This window comes from Chlorocebus sabaeus, chromosome 1, assembly GCF_047675955.1.
Source record: "Chlorocebus sabaeus isolate Y175 chromosome 1, mChlSab1.0.hap1, whole genome shotgun sequence".
Lineage (NCBI taxonomy): Eukaryota > Metazoa > Chordata > Mammalia > Primates > Cercopithecidae > Chlorocebus > Chlorocebus sabaeus.
In genome coordinates this window covers 33551652-33572136 of record NC_132904.1, presented here as the reverse complement: position 1 = coordinate 33572136, position 20485 = coordinate 33551652, and the positions used below count along the sequence as shown (strand labels likewise).

Sequence of the window (20485 nt, the reverse complement as noted above, 5' to 3'; positions counted from 1 at the left end):
TTGTTGAGCATGAGTTCCTTATATATCCTAGGTTTAAACCCTTTTCAGATAGATAATTTGCAAATATTTTTTCCATTCTATGGTTTGTCTTTTCACTTTCTTGATAATGCCCTTTGGTGCACAAAAATTCCAAAATTAATGAAGTCCAATTTAGTTATTTTTTTCTTTTTCTTGCTCATACTTTTGATATCATGTCTAAGAACTGATTGCCAGATCCACAGTCGTGAAAATGTGCACCTATGTTTATTTACGAGTTTTATGGGTTTTGCCCTTTTATTTAGATTGTTGATCCATTTTGAGTTAATTCACATTTATGGTGTGAAGTATGGGTCCAACTTCAGTCTTTTGCATGTGGATATCCAGTTCTACCAGCACCACTGATTGAAGACACTATTCTTTTCCCAGTGAATGGTCTTGACACCTTTGTCAAAAGTCAATTGGTCACAGATGTATTGGTTTATTTCTGGACTCTGAATTCTATTCCATGGGTCTATATGCCTATCCTTATGCCAATACCACACTCTTTGAATTGCTGTAGTTTTACTTGTAGTAAGTTTTGAAATTGGGAAGTGTGAATTCACTGCAAGTAGTTTGCAAGGTTAAGAGTACAGTCCAATCCTCCACAAAACTGTCTTTACTTAAGACAACAGCCACATGTTTGGGAATCCCCATGCCGCTCTCACTTCTGACCAGCTGGCTACAAATTCTGGGATTTATACTACTACTTCAGGTTAAATAATTTCTAGATGTCTCACAAAACTCAGGAAAGTGCTATACTTATGGGGCTTTGACTGAGTGGCATCATGTTTTGATGGTGCTTTAATATGCAAGCGCTACGTAGGGCTTTAAGATTTGTTTGTTTGCCTTTAACTTCAGTGGTGTCTAGCTGCCTATATTGGGTCATGTAGTTGAATATGCAGTTTTGTAGTTGTATATTTACTAACAGACCTGTATATAGAGAATAGGAAAACTGACCTTAAATTTTCTAATAGCAAAGACTACACAGAATTTGAGCTTGATGGGTCAAAGCAACTAAATGCAGCTGGGATTACCTTCCAACAGTCTTGACCTTCAGACAATGTTGAGATTGGATATGGCATTAGTATATTCAGGTGGGCTGTGGAGGACTTAGCTCTACTAGCTGATCATGACTTCCTTACTGCGCAGGCTGCTACTGTTTACTTAACCAAGCTGTGAACTTCACCTGAAACTTCAGGCAAGTTTGAGATTGGGATTACATTATTTTAGGTGTTGCAAGGTGGAACAATATTTGCTGCTTTTCTGTATCTTGAAGGCAAATCTATAGACCAGCACTTTCAAGGATAATGGCAACTGAGTTCTACATGCATGACGGTGACGTTCTCTCTTTAAATTGTTAATATTGGGCCTAGATAGGAAGCATTACATCTGCTGCCTTTAGTTCTACTCTTCATTATGTTATAGTCAACTGCATTCTGGGCCGAAAAGGAAATGTGGATGAGCTAACATTAGATTCACGTGGCTTGTTGATAAACTTTTAAAGTAACCTCCACCAATCAAAGTAGGCTTTAAATTTTATCATATAAATTTTAACCATGGTTCTAAATTTCATAAACCCAAACTGTGGCTTCACCTACAGAAAGGTGATAGACTTTTTACATAAAAGGAATACTCTATCTTCTTCAGTTAAGGTACAGAAACTATTCGAAGGAAGTGTTGCTAATCTAGGAATCAGATTGCTAAAGGAATCAAGGAGAAAGTAAAGTGGCTTGAAAATATGCTTAATTATTATGATCAGAAGAGAACAGTGTATGCATGAAAATAAAATTAAAGAAGACAAACTGATTTAGCTGGAGGAGATCAGAAATTTCCCTAGAAAAATGGTACACGTCTGACCCAAGCACACACATATTTGACAGATAGGAAACACACACAAACATGCTAAAACCTGAGATCCTAAACGTCAGGTGAAGGAGACCCATTCAAGTCTAATTACTCTTAAAGAAGTTCTTATAAAAGGGTAAAATATTTTATTTGCTACAAAATCAGAAACAGTAACTGGGACCCAGTGAAACCTTTTAGAAGAATAAAGATAAGATCTTGGAGAGCAGACTGAGAACAATCCCCTAGAGGAGACAGGATCTCGAACGCTTCGAAGAGTTGGTATTTACATTACAGATAAATTTATAGTAAGAATCTCTTTTGGGGATCACTTCTGGGGAATCTCTTTTGAGGATAGGACAATTATACAAAGAGTGAACATAAAATCTGGACAAATTGGAGAGAAAGATTGGTAAAAATATTACAAAAAAGTGCTGAGTGAACTCTAAAAATAGATGGGCCTGAGATTAAGGAAAGATAAAGACAAGATTAATTACATTACAGTTAATTCAGGCAGAACAATAATTGATCAAAGACACCAGATCCAAGTTAGATGTTAGACTGTGAGAGAAATACATCCTGGGTAGAATTATTTAATTAACAGAAGTGAAAATAGATAAGACTGGTTTGAACAAAGGATGCTATTGACAAACTTAGAACTGATTGATTTCATATCTCTCACTATGAGAGACTCTGTAAGAAAAAATATCTAGAGGCATATGTTAGAAAAATATGAGTATGGGCCAGAAAGCAAAAGGAAGGTATTAATGAAAGAAAAGAAGATACTCAATTGTGGCAAACAATGCTAACTCCAAGTCTGTTAGAAAAGGGAACTTTCTGAAAGGAAGAAGTGTATAGCAGAAGCAAACCTTAAGCATTGCAGAAAACGAGGCGCCTGACAGAAACATTAACTCAAGAGGAGGAGCATTAAAAAACTGAGGAAAGACCATGTCCTTAGGAGGAAATGGCAGCAGTGTTGTTCCTAACTGGGACCATTGGCACATAAGCCTCAGAAACACGAATACCTGCTTCAATTTGGAAATCCACCAGAAGTTATTCTACAGTTGGAACTGATGTGGAGATGAGGGGGAAGCTGTGCCCATGAAGTAAGTTTCTTAGGCTTAAGTAATTCCATAGGCAGAGGCTGTTACAGCAACCACTATGACTGAAGATGCCACTCCTAAGACAAGATGGATGCTATGAAAGCAGACAGTGATCACCCTCAGTTGAGCATGGGGTTTAGAAAGAAGGAAGGAAGGAAGGAAGGAAGGAAGGAAGGAAAGAAGGAAGGAAGGAAGGAAGGAAGGAAGGAAGGAAAAAGAAAAGAAAAGAAAAGAAAGAAAAGAGAGAGAGAGAGGGAGGGAGGGAGGGAGGAAGGAAGGAAGGAAGGAAGGAAGGAAGGAAGGAAGGAAGGAAGGAAGGAAGGAAGGAAGGAAGGAACGAACGAACATTAAGATGTTTGGAATTCTTTAAAAGGGAAAAATGATACCTCAAATAAGTCTTTATGACTGGTGCTACCACCAATGCAAACTTCCAGATGTTGCAAGAATGAAACACTCTCACTCTCAGTTCCCTCTTTAAGAGCTCGATGGCTCATGCTTGTAATCCCAGCACTTTGGAAGGCTGAGGCAGGCAGATCACCTGAGGTCAGGAGTTCAAGACCAGCCTGGCCAACATGGTGAAATTCCATCTCTACTAAAAATACAAAAAAATTTAGCTGGGTGTGGAGGCAGGCGCCTGTAATCCCAGCTACTCAGGAGGCTGAAGCAAGAGAATCACTTGAATGCAAGAGGCAGAGGTTGCAGTGAGCCGAGATCGCGCCACTGCACTCCACCCTGGGCAACAAGAGCAAGACTCCACCGCAAAAGAAAAAAAATAAAAATAATAATAACAGCAATAATGATGAAAGCTAATTTTATACTATTGAAACATTATACCTTATAATGTTTACCAAGTGTCAGGCACTTGCTCTAAGGACGTAACATATATTTCACTTAATCTTTGCAATGTTGTTAAGGTAAATACTATAATTCCTACCTTAAGGAAACTGACTCTCAGAGAAGTTAAGTAATCTGTCCAAGGTCATGCAGTCCGTGGCATAACTGGAATTTGAATTCTGGTTCAAAAATCAGAAAACTTAACCAACACTTTGTGCAGCCTCTTTGAGACAGAAGACAGTGTGCACTGGTCAATTTTTCCCTCAAGATACTGTAAACTTATAACGCTATAAGTAATGTCTTAATGGGAGATTGCTTCCCAAGAAGTTAGGTCACAGGTCATAGAGCCTGGCCAACAGCATGGGCCAACTGGCATCTTGGAAAGACTGACAATAATATTTTCTCTTGTCTGCCTTTCCTCACTTAGTCTCTGTTAGGGTCTTTGGCAGCCATCATGTGGGTCTGAATTATGCCAAACATAGGGTCCTGGAAACATCATTTTGCATGCAATGGCCACATTTGCTGGGAGTGGCTACTATTGTGAATGTGCTGGCTATGTTGTTGATGTTGTGATAATCATTTTGTTTGCTTGCAAACAAGGCATATGAAAATGTTGGTGTAGACCTAATTCAACTTCTGAGGTCCTAAGGGATGACACCCACTCTAGGAGCCCAGACGGTAGCTGCTGGAGACATTCCAGCTCCAGTCAGGCATCCAGAAGCCATCTGGCTGATACCAGAAAGAATAAAAATTAGGACTTTGATTTCTTTGCACTTTAACTTGAAGAGTTTGAAACTTTATTTGTTTTTAACTCAAAAAAGTAAGATAATTTGATCTTGAAATTTGCTTCTGGGTGGACTTTAAAATTTTGGATTTTATTTGAAATTTTATTCTTTTAATTTTAATGTCTCCACAAAAAGTTGATAATGGGCAAGAGCTAACATTCAAATTCATCTCTATGTTATTGGAATTTTATGATGAAATATATTAATCTTGTACTTAATCTAATTTCAGAATCTCCAAAAAATTTATCAGAGAATATACAATTATTTTGGACAGTATTGCTGGGCATAATTTGGGGTAGGAAATGAAATAGGAAGTGAACATTCAGTATGTCTGGAATGGTCTTGGAGTCAATTTAATTAATGTAGTATTCTAACTCATTTCAGAACCACTAGGGTAAATTTAACAGTACTCATTATGACAAAGAACGAGGGTATGATTATTGGAATGGATCCCTCATAGAGGTCCTAACAGACTAAGGATCTCCCCCCTTGAGAGGGAGAGTGACTCCTCTGGTTCACCATCATGTAATAATTAAGCCAAAGAAGTTAAGAGATCAAAAAGTTTGGAAATGTTAGGAGGAATGAGTGTGTTATTTCAAACCTCCCTTGAAATCAGACCCTGTCTACATCTTTCTTCCATTTGAAATGCTTGTATAACATCAAATAGCTTGTATATAATTAGTAAATAGAGGAATGATGTCAAAGTGATACAGAAGTTTGGTTAATAAATATGTGCTTTTTCCTAAACAAAGGAAGCCAAAAGAGAAGTAGTAGAATTCTATCATTTATCAGGAAAGAAAAAAAAATCGTCTGAGCTTGGCTGATGTACTTACCACCCCAGAAAGGTGCATCCTTGGCCTTATATAACTCTCTCATTGTGGGAATTTCATTTCCTCCTGGGCCTTCCTTAAAGGAAGCCCCACTGGCCCAAATCTCCACTTCACTTTCATCTGCATTGTCTCACACTCTATTGTTTTTGTACAGCTTTAATATCTTCTAAAGCAGCACTCCAAGATGCCTACCCAGGCTGTTTACATTATCTCCTAAGGTAATCATTATTATTTTAGATAGTATTGTGGTTTTAAAGGTAAATAGACTTTTCAATGGTTTTCCCAAACCCTAGTTTCCCCATATCGCTGTTATTTTGGTGGGTGTGATTTTGCAGAATGTATTTTTCATGCATATATATATAATTGGCCCTCCATCTCATTGGGTTCCACATCCCTGGATTCAACCAAGTATGAGTGAAAAATATTTTTTAAAAAAATAATAATACAGAAATAAAAATAATACAAGTTTAAAAATAATACAGTGTAACAACTATTTATATAACATTTACACAGTATTAGGTATTATAAGTAAGTTAGAGATTAAAGTATACAAGATGATGTGCATAGGCTATATGCAAATACTACACCATTTTATATAACGGATTTGAGCAACTGTGGATGTTAGTATGGGAGAGGCCTCCAGTAACCAATCCCCCACGGACACCAAGGAATAACTGTATATGTACCAGCATGTTGACCATCTGCAGGAATATGGTATCTGTACCCAGTAGGTATACTCCTTTATATTGTAGAAAGGATAGATCTATACAGGAACCATAATAAAATAACTTTTTCACATGTAACAATAAAAATTTCTTTATTAAAATCTTCTGTGGTAGAGGTTGAGTTGAGTAATGACTTCTTCCATGTGGCCAACCTCACATAAATTCAACTCTGTCTTTACTGGAGGGGAAAAAAAAAAAAAGCCAGGATGGTGGATCATGCCTGTAATACCAGCACTTTGGGAGGCCAAGGTAGGAGGATTGCTTGAACCCAGAAGTTCAAGACCAGCCTGAGCAACAGAGGGAGAGTCCATCTCTACAAATTTGTTTTTTAAAAAGTAGGCACAGTGGCCTGCACCTGTAATACCAGCTACTGGGGAGGCTGAGGTGGGAGGATTGCTTGAGCTTGGGAGTTCAAGGCTGCAATGAGCTGTGGTTGCACCACTGCACTCCAGCCTAGGCAACAGAGCAAGACACAGTCTCAGGGAAAAAAAAAATTGTCTATGGTTTAGAATAAAATCTAAAAACAAGCAATTTGCCAATCCTGTTTGTCTTTTCCAAGGTTTACTTGACAAAGTAAAAGTAGTTTAATATTATATCAAATGTGCTTATTTATCACAGCATAGAAGGAAAACTTGAAAGTATATCTAATTCCAAAAAAGAAGCAATAAGTAGGAGAAAATTTTTATTTTCTGTATCTGTTGCTTTTAGTCCTTGGTACAATTACAGTTCTAATCTGTGCTTATAAATAAAAAGTAATTGCTATGATCTTAATGTTAGACATTATTAAAAGATTTTTTCTGATCTGATACAAAGCAAGAAAAAAAAAGAGATATACATCAAATCAAGAGTATCAGCATTTATTTGTTTAAATTAAAAGGTAACTTTCACATAAAACTTGACCTTTCCTAAGTTGAAGTCCAGAAGACCATCAAACACAAAAGTTTAGGGACCTCAATCATTTGATGCACAACATCATAGAAACAAAGAAAACAGAAGTTCAAAAACCTAATGTTAAGTGACTAGGGTGCTACAGACTGGAAGTTCCTCCAACAGGATTAGCTTCTTTAAATATTTTAAGTCCAGTGAACTTGTAATGCTTCCACATGTTAGTGGTTGCACAGGCTAATTTCACCTGGCATAAGCTTTTACAAGGATGCAAAAACAGAGGGCAAGGCATGCATTAAAATGTGATAATAGCACACTTCTGGGATATGTGAAGCATGAGGCATGAATCTGAATGCCTCTGGCATCCATGAAGTATCACATCTCAGAGTCAGTGCTTTTCTGTTTTGATAAGTAATGCTGCTAATACCATATTTGGGAGGAGAAAAATAAACTTTCTAAATATAAATCTCATCTTAATGAAGATTCCTTAGTTTCAATTCTAGCATTTTATTCAAATCTGATGTTTTAATTCCAGGTGAACTGGAAATAATTCAAGTCTAGATAGGGTATTAAGAAAATATGTTGTTTATTTTTATTAATGCTAGTTTAAGAGTAATTTCAAAATATTGTTGATCATAAAGAAAATCTTAGCAAGAGGAATGGAGGAGGAGACAAAAATGCAAGAAAGAAACAAACCAACTTTAATAATGACACTCTTATTAACCCCAAAGAACAAAAGGAAGGATTCTTTGTGTTACATGTTTTGCAGATAAATAACCTTACCTAATCCTTCTAGATAACGGGTAGGTATCTATAGGAGATTTGAAATCTTCAGATAAAAACATGTAATAAAATGAAAAATAGTTATGATATCTAATAAAAACATTTTTTAAAAGGCCAAGAAAAACAAATTTACTTTCTGAATACACACATATGTAATCCTTGGCCAAAAAATTTGACTTAGAAACAATAAGTATCAAAATATCATAGTTATCATTCAGTAAGTATTAATGAAGGATGATAAATTAAGGAAACAGTCTGCTTTTATATAGTACAAGTGAGAAAATGGGAAACAAATGGAAGTATCTGCTGTAGCCACATCCCAAAATCACTTCAGTTGTTTGAATTACTACCCTCGCAGTTAAAGGCATGTTATTTAATATCCTGCCCTCATCAAGCATGGAGTTAAAGTTTGAATGAAATTATAGGACCATTTCAATAACACGTTTAAACTCATGAATGTGAAATTTAAACTCACAAATGAGGCTAGCAAAACAAAACAGTACCTTTAGAGATATTAGATGGACATCTAATCTCTTTGGACAAAGACAATGAAATTACTTTAAAGTACAATTCATAACTTTTTTTTCTTGCCTGAAGATGAGTTACTATAAGATAGTATAACAGCGAAACCAACTAAAGGTCCAAGAGTAGACAGTTTAATTCATTCATGCCACATTTATGAGTGTCAGCTATGTCCCAGGCACTGTGCTTATTACTAGTATTACAACAAAGATAGTGTCTGTTCTTGCCCTCTTTTACGTTACATTGTGGTAGAAACAGATCATGTGGGACAGTGACATAAGACTCATTCAAAAATCCAAGTACTATTTATTGAGTGCCTTTTCCCAGGAAGTCTGTAGTCTGGTAGGAAGGGTGCATATACACAAAAAAGTAACAAAGCAATACAATAATTACATCCTGTATGGAAAGTACTAGGAAAACAAATGGAGTTCTGACATAGACGAGACACTAAAGTGGAAAGAGAGAGGGAGGCAGAAAGAGAGAGAGAGAACAGAGTACAATGGTTAAAAGCGCTGCTACTGGAGCCAGCCTGCCAAGGTTTGCGTCCCAACTCCACCACTTGCTAGTTGTGTGATGTTGAGCAAATTACCTAAGTTCTCTGTACCTCAGTTACTGCAATAAATAGGAATTATAGTTTCTCTGAGAGCTAAAAGAGTTAATATTTGTGATGAGCTTAGAATAGTGCCTGGTCCAGAATAAGTACTACATAGTAGTAGAGTTGGTAATGCAAGAACCTAGTGAGTGAACTTCTCTACTGTCAAATTAATTCCTAATCCGTCAATTCTGTGACAAGGGATACATACTTTGATGTGCTAGAGCCAACTTGTACCAGTCTGCAAAAGCCAATTGTTCTCATTTCTTCTCCAAATACTTTATTCAGTGAGTTAAAACCCTTCCCTCTGAACTCTGCATTCAGTGGTAGCTTGAAATTGGTCATGGTATGAGCACCTACACCATGAAGTTGCTAAATGCTGCAAATCGAGGCCTTTTTTTTTTTTTTTTGAGTCAGTTGATAACATTTACCAGCATACTGCTGATATACACGCTTAGTAGAGAGTAATGGGTTATTGGAGTTCTTCCTAGTGGTTCCAAACTGAACTACATTTAGTTCGGTACATTTATTACATTTCATAACTTTTGAAAAAGCTCTAGAAGTTGATCAAAACAGTTTTAAAACCTCTATGTGATCATACAGTAATGCAATTTCTTATTTTTGTCTTTGGAAAGCTGTATCCTATATAAATTGGCTGTTACATTATAACATTATAAAAATGTATTAATTACTTTTATTTAATTATGGTTTACTAAGGTTAAAATACCCATCAATTTTTTAAAAACTCCAAACTTGTTTTGAAATAAAAAATTCCTAAAATCTTAATGTCCTTTCACGATTTCCCTTTGTATAAGAATATTTATCAATGTTATAATTAAACATGTTTTATTATATGTTTTTCTTTTAAATGTTCAAAGTAAAAACAAAATATAAATGTCTTTCAAAATATTATCAAATGGTTTACAAAATCTCTGCCACTTACCTTTTGAAATATCTTCAATTTTTCTGCCATACAAATCATAAAAATATCTGGCTGGTAAATTTAGATTCATTCTCATTGTACAAGTATCTAAAACCTGTGCAAGAAAAAAATTATAAATAATTTAGTAAACTCTGGTTAAACTGAATATACATTTAAACTCCTTTCTATACTACACAGTTATTAAAAATTATATTGTAAAATAAAATTTAATGATTTATAAAATGTTCTAATATATGAAATTTAAAGGCAGTTAAAATTGTTACATCCTAATTGTACTTGTGTGTGTGTGTAAAAAACACACAAGTATCAGTAAAAAAGAAAGAAAGAAGATGCAACAAATATTAAATACTGGTTATCTATTATTTAATAAATGGTAGACCTTTAGAACTCTGAAGGATGTTTGTCTTAGTCTTGCAACTTTCTGTATGTTCCATTTATTTCACAATGAGAGGATATTACCTTTTAAATTAGATTTTAAGTACCTACTTTCCTTAGCTTTTAAATGTTTCCCAAGTGTCCTAAAATAAATTATAAAAATAGTCTGATCACAGTTCACCTTGATAACCTATGTTGTTTGGGTACTAAAAACTGAACTGAATAAATCACATTTCAGGTTTTCCATGAATATGAGTCTCAAGGACTTTACCTTTAATGGTTTCTAATATGCACTCTTTTAAAATATTATAATATCATGACCTGTTCTTGTTATTTTACATGTAGCCCTTTGAACCCAATGTGGCAATCATCTTTCCAACTTCAAGGAAGACTTAAACATGCTTCAGCTGGAAAGAAAGTTCTACTCACAACGTGAGGAAAATCAAGGGAACAGAAGGGGTTTGAGGAGTGTCAGGTAACCTGAGGCAGGTTGTTATTAGGTTTTCAGTAGTAACTTCTAAAACATGAAGTTCACCATATTCATCTAAAAATACAAAATATTTTCCAAATTGAAATTGAAAGGGCTCTGCCATCCATTTTTTACTATTCCCAGCTATAATATTACTTTCCCATAACCAAGAACTACTACTGAAGGACAATGTGAATTATATTAATATGATTATAGTAAACAAAACATCTTTCAACTGCTCAAACCATCTTTCAGCTGCTGATACTACCTGCCTCTTTTTGCTCACTTCTGTCCCTACTTTATTATTGGAGCCCATAATTTAGTCCTAGCTTAACCATTCATTAGCTTTGTGACAATGTACGTATTTCAATAGCTTAGTGTTTATATAGAGGCAAAGTTGAACTTTCCTTTCAGCCTATAGAACAGCTTTCAAACATTGTGACTGATTTGGTTTATACAGTTGCTCTATCAAAAGACAGGTTGAATATTAAAGGTAAATATTTAACTGACAAATCAATTTGACAAATTGGTCTTTCTTAGGGTCTATGTACCAGAGGTTCTCAGCCTTTATTCTACTCTACTCCTATACATAACTAATCATGTCCCCATGGACCACATGCTCCCGTGGCCATTCACAGCATTGCATGTTTCTTGTACACTAGCTGCAATTCAGAGCATTGAGCAATTCAAAGCAATGTATTGCTGCTGTTTTTCTCACAATCAAGAATGCATACCTGCTCATTATTAGGAATAATGTTACAGGTATTTTTTTTTTTTTTTTTTTGAGATGGAGTTTCACTCTGGTCACCCAGGTTTGAGTGCAGTGGTGCGATCTCAGCTCATCGCAACCTCTGCTTCCCAGGTTCAAGTGATTCTCCTGCCTCAGCCTCCCCAGTAGGTGGGATTACAGGCATGCGCCACCCTGCCCAGCTAATTTTTTGTATTTTTAGTAGAGACGGGGTTTCTCCATGTTGATCAGGCTGGTCTCGAACTTCTGACCTCAAGTGACCCACATGCCTCAACCTCCCAAATTGCTGGGATTAGAGGCATGAGCCACCACCCCCAGGTAGGAATATTCTTGAGCTTTCTAATTTATGAGGAAAAGATCATTCACAACATCAATGCTTTACCTGGTTAAATAACGAAGTGCTTGCAAAGAATGTAACAACCTAGTGATTCTCTAAATAACCCTGGTTATTCTTCCTGCCTTCTTTTTTACTCTTGTGGGTCAGTTTCTTCAGTAACTACTGCCCACAAGTTCATCCAGGATCCCCATCCCATGGACTTCAGTCTTTACCAAAGATGCTGGGAAAGCAATGTTCAAAATATAAGAAAGAAGTATCAGGAAAAGAAACTAGAGTGTTCTTTTGGCTTGAAACAAAAAGAGGAGTGGAACATATTGACTGACACTGGCACGGGATCCATGCTTGTTTTTATTTTAATACTCTAATTAACACAGTTGGTGTCTGACTGGCAAAATTCTCCTGTCACTGGAGTGAAAGTGAAAATGGATCACTTTCACCACCACTCTCAGTGACAGAAATACTCAAGGGAGATAATTCAGCACAAATTGCTCCTTAGCCAATCATGTCTGAACACTATTAAGGATCTACAGTAGGTCTTATAGACCCTAAGCAAGACATAATCTCCTCTTTACAACCCCACATTACTTATCTTTCCAGTCCTCGTGTTCAGTTTTCAATTTCTTAATATTATGAAGCTTAATATTATGAAGTGATTACTGTATTTAAAAGTATAATGATGTCCTTTGGTACAATTTATATTTCCTAGTTACAAGTGAAGGTTCAAATATCTAAGTATCCTTTAAAGTTACAATTTACCAATTAAACTAAGTAAAACTATAATCTACTTGAAGGTAGTCCCATTTACTTCGAGCAAAATTTCAATAATTTTTAAAAATTATTTTAAATATTGCTGCCCTTGAGTCTTAAAAAAATCAGTCCCTCCTTCCCTCCCCTGTAGTTCACAGTGTCTGTTGTTGCCATCTTTATGTCCATGAGTACCCAATGTTTAGATCCCACTTATAAGTGAGAACATGTGGTATCTGGTTTTCTGTTCCTGCATTAATTTGCTTAGGACAATGGGCATCCAGCTGCATCCATGTTTCTGCAAAGGATATACTTTCATTCTTTTTTATGGCTGCATAGTATTCCATGGTGCATATGTACCACATTTTCTTTATACAATCCACTTTTGATGGGCACCTAGGTTGATTCCATATCTTTGCTATTCAGAACAGTGCTGTGATGAATATATGAGTGCATGTGTCATTTTGGCAGAATGATTTTTCTTTTGGATATATATAATCAGTAATGGGATTGCTGGGTCAAATGATAATTCTGAGTTCTTTGGGAAAACTCCATATTGCTTTCCACAGTAGCTGAACTAATTTACATTCCCACCAACAGTGTATAAGCATTCCTTTTCTCCACAGCCTTGCCAGCATCTGTTGTTTTTTTGACTTTTCATAATAGACATTCTGACTGGTTACAACATTTTCTAACTCAAAGACTCCCCTTTTCATTGAGCTAAAACATCAGTAAAAATGTGTATGCAAACCAAACCTTTGTGCGAGTTTTAAGAGTTAAACGAGTTTTAAAACTGGCATTAGAAAATCAAATACTAAAATTTAATAATGCATGAGCAACACTGTCATTCCTTCCTACTTGAAGAATGAAAAATCTTTGCAGTGTTTAAGCATGCCAGCCTTCAGTAATTATTTTCTCAGAGTAAATTATCAGTGGTATGAATTAGTATCACTATAAGTTTCTGTCAAAAGCCCTGAAATGAAGCTTCTACTTATAAGGTCATTCTTATGATTTACAATTGAAAAGTACATTATGGCGTCATCTTGCTCTAATATTAAGGTTAATTAAAATAGCATTTCCACTACTGTACCTGTTAAGCTTGTTAAAATATTACTTTTACAAATTCACATTTTGTTAATTCCTTTTTTTTTTTTTTTTTTTTTTTTGAGACAGAGTCTTGCTCTGTCACCCAGGCTGGAGTGCAGTGGCATGATCGCAGCTCATTGCATCCTCAACTTCCCAGGCTCAGGCAATCCTACCACTTCAGCCTTCCAAGCAGCTGGGACAATAGATGTACCACAAGACACTCAGCTAATTTTTTAATTTTTGTAGAGATGGGGCCTAGCTATGTTGCCCAGTCTGGTCTCAAGCCCCCTGGCCTCAAGTGATCCTCCTGCATCAGCCTCCCTAAATGCTGGGATTACAGGCATGAACCACTGCACCTGGCCTGTTAATTACATACAGCTTAAGTTTTAGAAACTCTTCTGATACTAAAATTTTAAATCATCATGCTGTAAAACCAGAATCTTTTTGAAAAGTACCTGGGAAGAAATATTCCACAATCTTTTCAGTTTAATCTACTTGTTTACAGATCTGGAAGTCAACTCCATCTCCAGACATATCTGGTACAGAGTTTGCAGTTCCTGGAATGGCCAGAACCTCTGGGTTGCCACTACCTCAGTTCAGATGAGAGAGTATACTTAGGCCAACATCACCGCAGGTCATGTGAACCAGGTTGATAAGCCAATTAGACCCCAAAAATGTTAGTTCTTCTCAAAGACAGAGAACCTTGAAACATTTTAATACGGTTTTATGAGTTAACCCCTGGAAGCATAAGCCCCAACTTACACTTCCCCAACACACTCTCCTCAAAAGATTCTCTACTGCAGGAGTTATCAAACTACAGTCCAAAGGCCAATTCCAGTCCATAGCTTGTTTCTGTGTGGCCTATCGGCTAAGAATGGCTTGTACATTTTTAATTCTTAAAAAATAAATCAAAAGATGGATCATATTTTGTGATAGATTTAAATATGAAATTCAAATTTAAGTACTGTACATAAAGTTTTCTTGTAAAACAGCCACACTTGATCATTTACATATTTTCTACGGCTGCTTTCATGCTATCACAGCAAGGCTGAGAGAGTTGCTACAGAGACCTTATGGCTTGCAAAACCAAAATTATTTTCTGTTTGCCTTTTATGGAAAAAGTTTTGCATCAACATTTACATGAAGCTCTGTATTTTCCTGTTCTGTATAAATTAGCCTGAACTCCTTTATTCATTTCTAAAACTGTTCCACTGTGTACTCGGAAAACATGTCCTCTGATCAACAAATTTGACCAGCCCCACAACCTCTTTTAAAAGAAACTAGGCTTTCCCCTGAGGTCACTAACTTCTTCAAGGCCCTCTCAAGTGGTAAGATTTTATTATCTCCTATCACACAATCTCAAGTTTGAAAAGTGGTGTTACAATGCTATTTCAAAATAATTTCTCCCCAACTCTCTTATTCAACAAAAACAAACAAGCACTGCCCCCAAAACCCAGGATCTTGATATTCAAGCATATCATATTCTCTAACTCTAGTCATTCTTCCTCATTCTTGGATAACTTTTACCACACATAGCTTGCAAAATCCTGACTCCTAGCGACCTTCACTTTCCTCTCTGTGTGCACACTGAGAGGCCTGGTGCTGCTGGAGAAAGTCACACAACTGAACATGTCAACATTACTATCATTCACGATCACCAGCTTCCATGGTCCCTCAGTACTGCCCAGTCTCTTCTATTTCATTTATTCGGTCAAATTTCTCTCCCACTTTCCACAGAGTATTTCCAACAATCTCTAATCTGCTTATCTCCACTTAGCCTTTCCTTCGTTAATTGCCTCTTCATTTTCAGCAGATGACATGATCTCCTATGTCAGAGAGAAATTTGAAGGGTCATCTTACTGCTATCAAAGCTACACGCCTATTTATTTCTATAGTCATCCACTCTTTTTCCTTCTAGTTATATTACAAGAGTTCCTGCTCCTATCTAAGGTCAATATTCCACTTATGCTTTCAATTATGTATGCTGTCAACTTTTAAAGCAGTTTACATTATCCATCATTTCTTCTCTCTCATGTATATTCATCTACTGCTTCTCAACTAGACTGTTACCACTGATATTGAAACATAAGTATTTTCTATCTTGAAAATTAAATGCCCCCATACCTACCTGATATCTCCCTCTAGCTACTCCTCAACTTTACAGTTAAATGTCTTAGATTTGTCCATGCTCTCTGTTTCTTTTCCTTTCTTCCCATTCATTCTCAGCCTGTTCCAGTTTGGCTTTTTTACCATCACTTTACTGAAATAATTCTCACAATGATTACCCATTACTACTATATTGACAAATCCAAAGGACAAATTAAAAATTGTACTTGGTTTGAGCATTGTATTAGTTCATTATCACACTGTTGATAAAGACATACCCAAGACTGGGCAATTTACAAAAGAAAGAGGTTTAGTGGACTTATAGTTCCACATGGCTGGGGAGGCCTCACAATAATGGTGGAAGGCAAGGGGGAGCGAGTCACATCTTACATGGATGGCGCAGGCAGAGAGAGAGCTTCTCCAGGGAAACCTCTCCTTATAAAACCATCAGACCTGAGGCCAGATACAGTGGTTCATGCCTGTAATCCCAGCACTTTGGGAGGCCAAGGTGGGCAGATTATGAGGTCAGGAGTTCAAGACCAACCTGGCCAACATGGTTGATTCCCCGTCTCTACTAAAAATACAAAAATTAGCTGGGTGTGGTGGCAGGCACCTGTAATCCCAGCTCCTCAGGATGTGAGGCAGGAGAATCACTTGAATTCAGCAGGCAGAGGCTGCAGTGAGCCAAGATCGTGCCACTGCACTCCAGCCTGGGTGACAGGGTGCGACTCCGTCTCAAAAAAACAAAACCATCAGACCTGATAAGACATTTTCACTATCACAAGAACAGCATGGGAAAGACCCACCCCCACGACTCAACTACCTCCCACCAGGTCCCTCCCACAACCTATGGAAATTCAACATGAGATTTGGGTGGGGACACAGCCAAACCATATCATTTCACCTCTCAAATCTCATGCACCCTTCCCAAATCTCATGGCCCCTCCCAAATCTCATGTCCTCACATTTTGAAACCAATCATGCCTTCCCAACAGTCCCCCAAAGTCTTAACTCATTTAGCATTAATTCAAAAGTCCACAGTCCAAAGTTTCATCTGAGACAAAGGAAGTCCCTTCCATCCAGTAAATTAAAATAAAAAGCAAGTTAATTACTTTCTAGATAAAATAGAGGTGCAGGCATTGCATAAATACAGCTGTTCCAAATGGGAGAAATTGGCCAAAACAAAGGGGCTACAGGCCCCATGCAAGTCCAAAATCTAACAGGGTGGTCAAATCTTAAAGCTCCAAAATGATCTGCTTTGACTCCATGTCTCACATACAGGTCATGCTGATGCAAGAAGTGGGTTCCCATGGTCTTGAGCAGTTCCACTCCTGTGGCTTTGCAGGGCACAGCCTCCCTCTGGCTGCTTTCATGGGCTGGTGTTGAATGTCTGAAGCACTTCCAGATGCACAGTGCAAGTTGTCAGTGGATCTACCATTCTGGGGTCTAGAGGATGGTGGCCCTCTTCTCACAGCTCCATTAGGCAGTGCCCCAGTAGGAACTCTGTGTAGGGACTCACAAGCTGCCAAGGCTTGGGGCTTGCACCCTCTGAAGCCATGGCCTAAACTCTACATTGGCCCCTTTCAGCCACGGCTGGAGCAGCTGGGATACAGGACACCAAGTCCCTAGGCTGCAATGCAGTATGGGACCCTGGGCCTGGTCCTTGAAACCATTTTTTCCTCCTAGGCCTCCAGGCTTGTGATAGGAGCATTGCTGTGAAGACCTCTGACATGCCCCAGAGACATTTTCCCCATTTTCTTAGGGATTAACCTTCAGCTCTTCATTATTTATACAAACTTCTGTAATCGGCTTAAACTTCTCCTCAGAAAATGGGATTTTATTTTCTATTGAATTGTTAGGCTGCAAATTTTCCGAACTTTTGTGTTCTGCTTCCTTTATAAAACTGAAGGCCTTTAACGGTACCCAAGTCACATCTTGAATGCTTTGCAGCTTAGACATTTCTTCCACCAGATACCCTAAATCATCTCTCTCAATTTCAAAGTTCCACAAATCTCTAGGGCAGGGGCAAAATGCCACAAGTATCTTTGCTAAAATATAGCAAGTCACCTTTGATCCAGTTTCCAACAAGTTCCTCATCTCTATTTGAGACCACCTCAGCCTGGACTTCATTATCCATATCACTATGAGCATTTTGGTCAAAGCCATTCAACAAGTCTCTAGGGAGCTCCAAACTTTCCCACTTTGTCCTATCTTCTTTTGAGCTCTCCAAACTGCTCCAACCCCTAACTGTTACTCAGCTCAAAAGTCACTTCCACATTTTTGGCTATCTACAGCAGCACCCCACTCTTGGTATCAATTTACTGTATTAGTCCATTTTCATGCTGCTGATAAAGATACACCCAAGACTGGGCAATTTATAAAAGAAGGAGGTTTAGTGGACTTACAGTTCCACATGGCTGGGGAGGCCTGACACTCATGGTAGAAGGCAAATTGAAGCAAGTCATGTCTTACATGGATGGCAGCAGGCAGAGAAAGAGCTTGTGCAGGGAAACTCCTCCTTATAAAACCATCAGATTGCATGAGACTAACTATCATGAGAACAGCATGTGAAAGACCCACCCTCATGTCTCAATTGCCTCCCACCAGGGTCCCTCCCACAACATGTCGGAATTAAAGATGAGATTTGGGTGGGAACAAAACCAAACCATATCCAGCATGAACAAATCCTGAGATACAAGAATCCACTATTTTTTTCTCCTGCTTTCTTGTCTTCTTCATGGGATCATGTATATTCATTCATTTGGGTTTATCAAGGTAAGTCCTAGCCTTCTTTCTGCCTCTCTCTTAAGGCAAACTAAATGGTACCCCAACATTTCATGTTCCATTTACATACTGACAACTCCCAAATTGATATGTTTCTTTTATTCATTAATTCAAAATATTTTTGACTACTACTATCTTCCAAGTGCCTGGATATTGCAGTGAGCAAAAACACCCAGGTTCTTGTTCTCATGGAGCTTTGAGTCTAGTGGTGGACAAAGACATTTATAAAATGATCATATCATTAAATGTGGAGTAGGTGGCATAAGGAAGGCTTCTGAGAAGAGATAAACTGGATTTATCTGGAAACAAGTGGAGGATATTGAGAGTGGGGAACTATTTCAGAGAACACAGCATATGAAAAGGCTCCATAGCAGAGCAAGCAGGATATATTCCAGGAATCAAAAAGTCACCATATAAAGGGGGAGAGCAGCCTCATAGGAAAGGAAAGAAGCCTTCCTTATGCCACCTACTCAACATTTAATGATATGATCATTTCACAAATGCCTTTTTTTTTTTTTTTTTTTTTTTTTTTTTTTTTTTTTTTTTGGAGACAGAGTCTTCCTCTGTCAGCCAGGCTGGAGTACAATGGTACAGTCTCTGCTCACTGAAACATCCGCCTCCCGGGTTCAAGTGATTTTCCCGCCTCAGTCTCCTGAGTAGCTGGGACTACAGGTGCCTGTTGCAATGTCAGGCTAATTTTTGTATTTTCAGTAGAGACGGGGTTGCACTATGTTTGCCAGGGTGGTCTTGAACTCCTGACCTCCTGATCCGCCTGCTTAAGCCTCCCAAATTGCTGGGATAACAGGTGTGAGCCACCACACCTGGCTTTATTTTACAAATCTCTTTGTCCACCACTAGACTAAAAGTTCCATGAGAACAAGGCCATGGCTTGTTTTGCTCACCACCATATCCAGGTACTTGGCAGACATTAGTCGTCAAAAAATATTTTGAATTAATGAATAAAAGAGTTAATATATATTATTCCTAATTTAAACTCACTTTAGTATAAATATCTTTTGATCAAGATTCTGATAAGCTAGCAAAAAATTCTGTCTGCTTTTATGAAATTATGCTACAAAGTATGCATAATTCCAGAAGAATTTTGTTTTTCAAATAACCAATTCTTTTTAGTACCAGAGCACTAACTTTTTGCAAGTCCTAGGAAATAAAATAAGAAAACTTCTTCACGGGTATAGTAATACTGTTGGCTGCCTATCCAATATCCATTCTCCACCCTCATCCTTACTATGCTGATTTTTCTCCCTCTTGACTCAAGGAAGACTACAATTATATTTTTGTTGTTGTTGTTTTGTTTAGTTTTTTTGTTTTTTTGAGATGGAGTTTCGCTCTTGTTGCCTAGGCTGGAGGGCAATGGCTTGATCTCGGCTCACTGCAACCTCTGCCTCCCGGGTTCAAGTGATTCTCCTGCCTCTGCCTCCCCAGTAGCTGGGATTACAGATGTGCACCACTATGCCTGGCTAATGTTGTGTTTTTAGTAGAGACAGGGTTTCTCCATGTTGGTCAGGCTGGTCTTGAACTCCTGACCTCAGGTGATCTGCCTGCCTCAGCCTCCCAAAGAGCCACTGCGCCCAGCCTACAATTATCTTGATGTGTCTAAATTACCTGTTGTAGTCTCATGCCCCTTGTCAGTGAATGGTTTGAGATAGACACATAACCCAGTTCTAGTCAATGAGACATAAGCAGGAGCTTCTGGGAAAGGCTTAATCTTTCATAGAGAAGAGATGGTCCTTTTGTGCCTCTGCACATAGTTATACCTGGCTGTGCAACCATCTTGTTACCAACATATGAAAGAGCACAAACTCCAGAAAACTGTAGAGATCACAGCTGGAATTCTGTCATACTATGCTTGGTGCTGCCCTACCTCCGGTTTTCTTGCTTCATTTTTGCTTAAGTCTGTTTCAATCAGGAATCTGTTATTTGCAGTTAAAGTCATCCTGACAGAAAAATACATTT

General features: G+C 37.7%; 1 protein-coding gene across 3 annotated transcripts in view; it reads right to left on the bottom strand.

Moving 5' to 3' along the window:
* DCDC1 (doublecortin domain containing 1) overlaps positions 1-20485 on the bottom strand; it is a 505142-nt gene that overhangs the window by 399410 nt on the left and 85247 nt on the right. For all 3 annotated transcript variants that reach the window (XR_012093393.1, XM_008002854.3, XM_073017517.1), the window contains exon 9: positions 9863-9956. Coding sequence is in view for 2 of the 3 variants with exons in the window: in XM_008002854.3 (XP_008001045.3) it covers positions 9863-9956 (94 nt within the window). In the remaining variant the exon portion in view is untranslated. The remainder of the gene's footprint in view (positions 1-9862; positions 9957-20485) is intronic.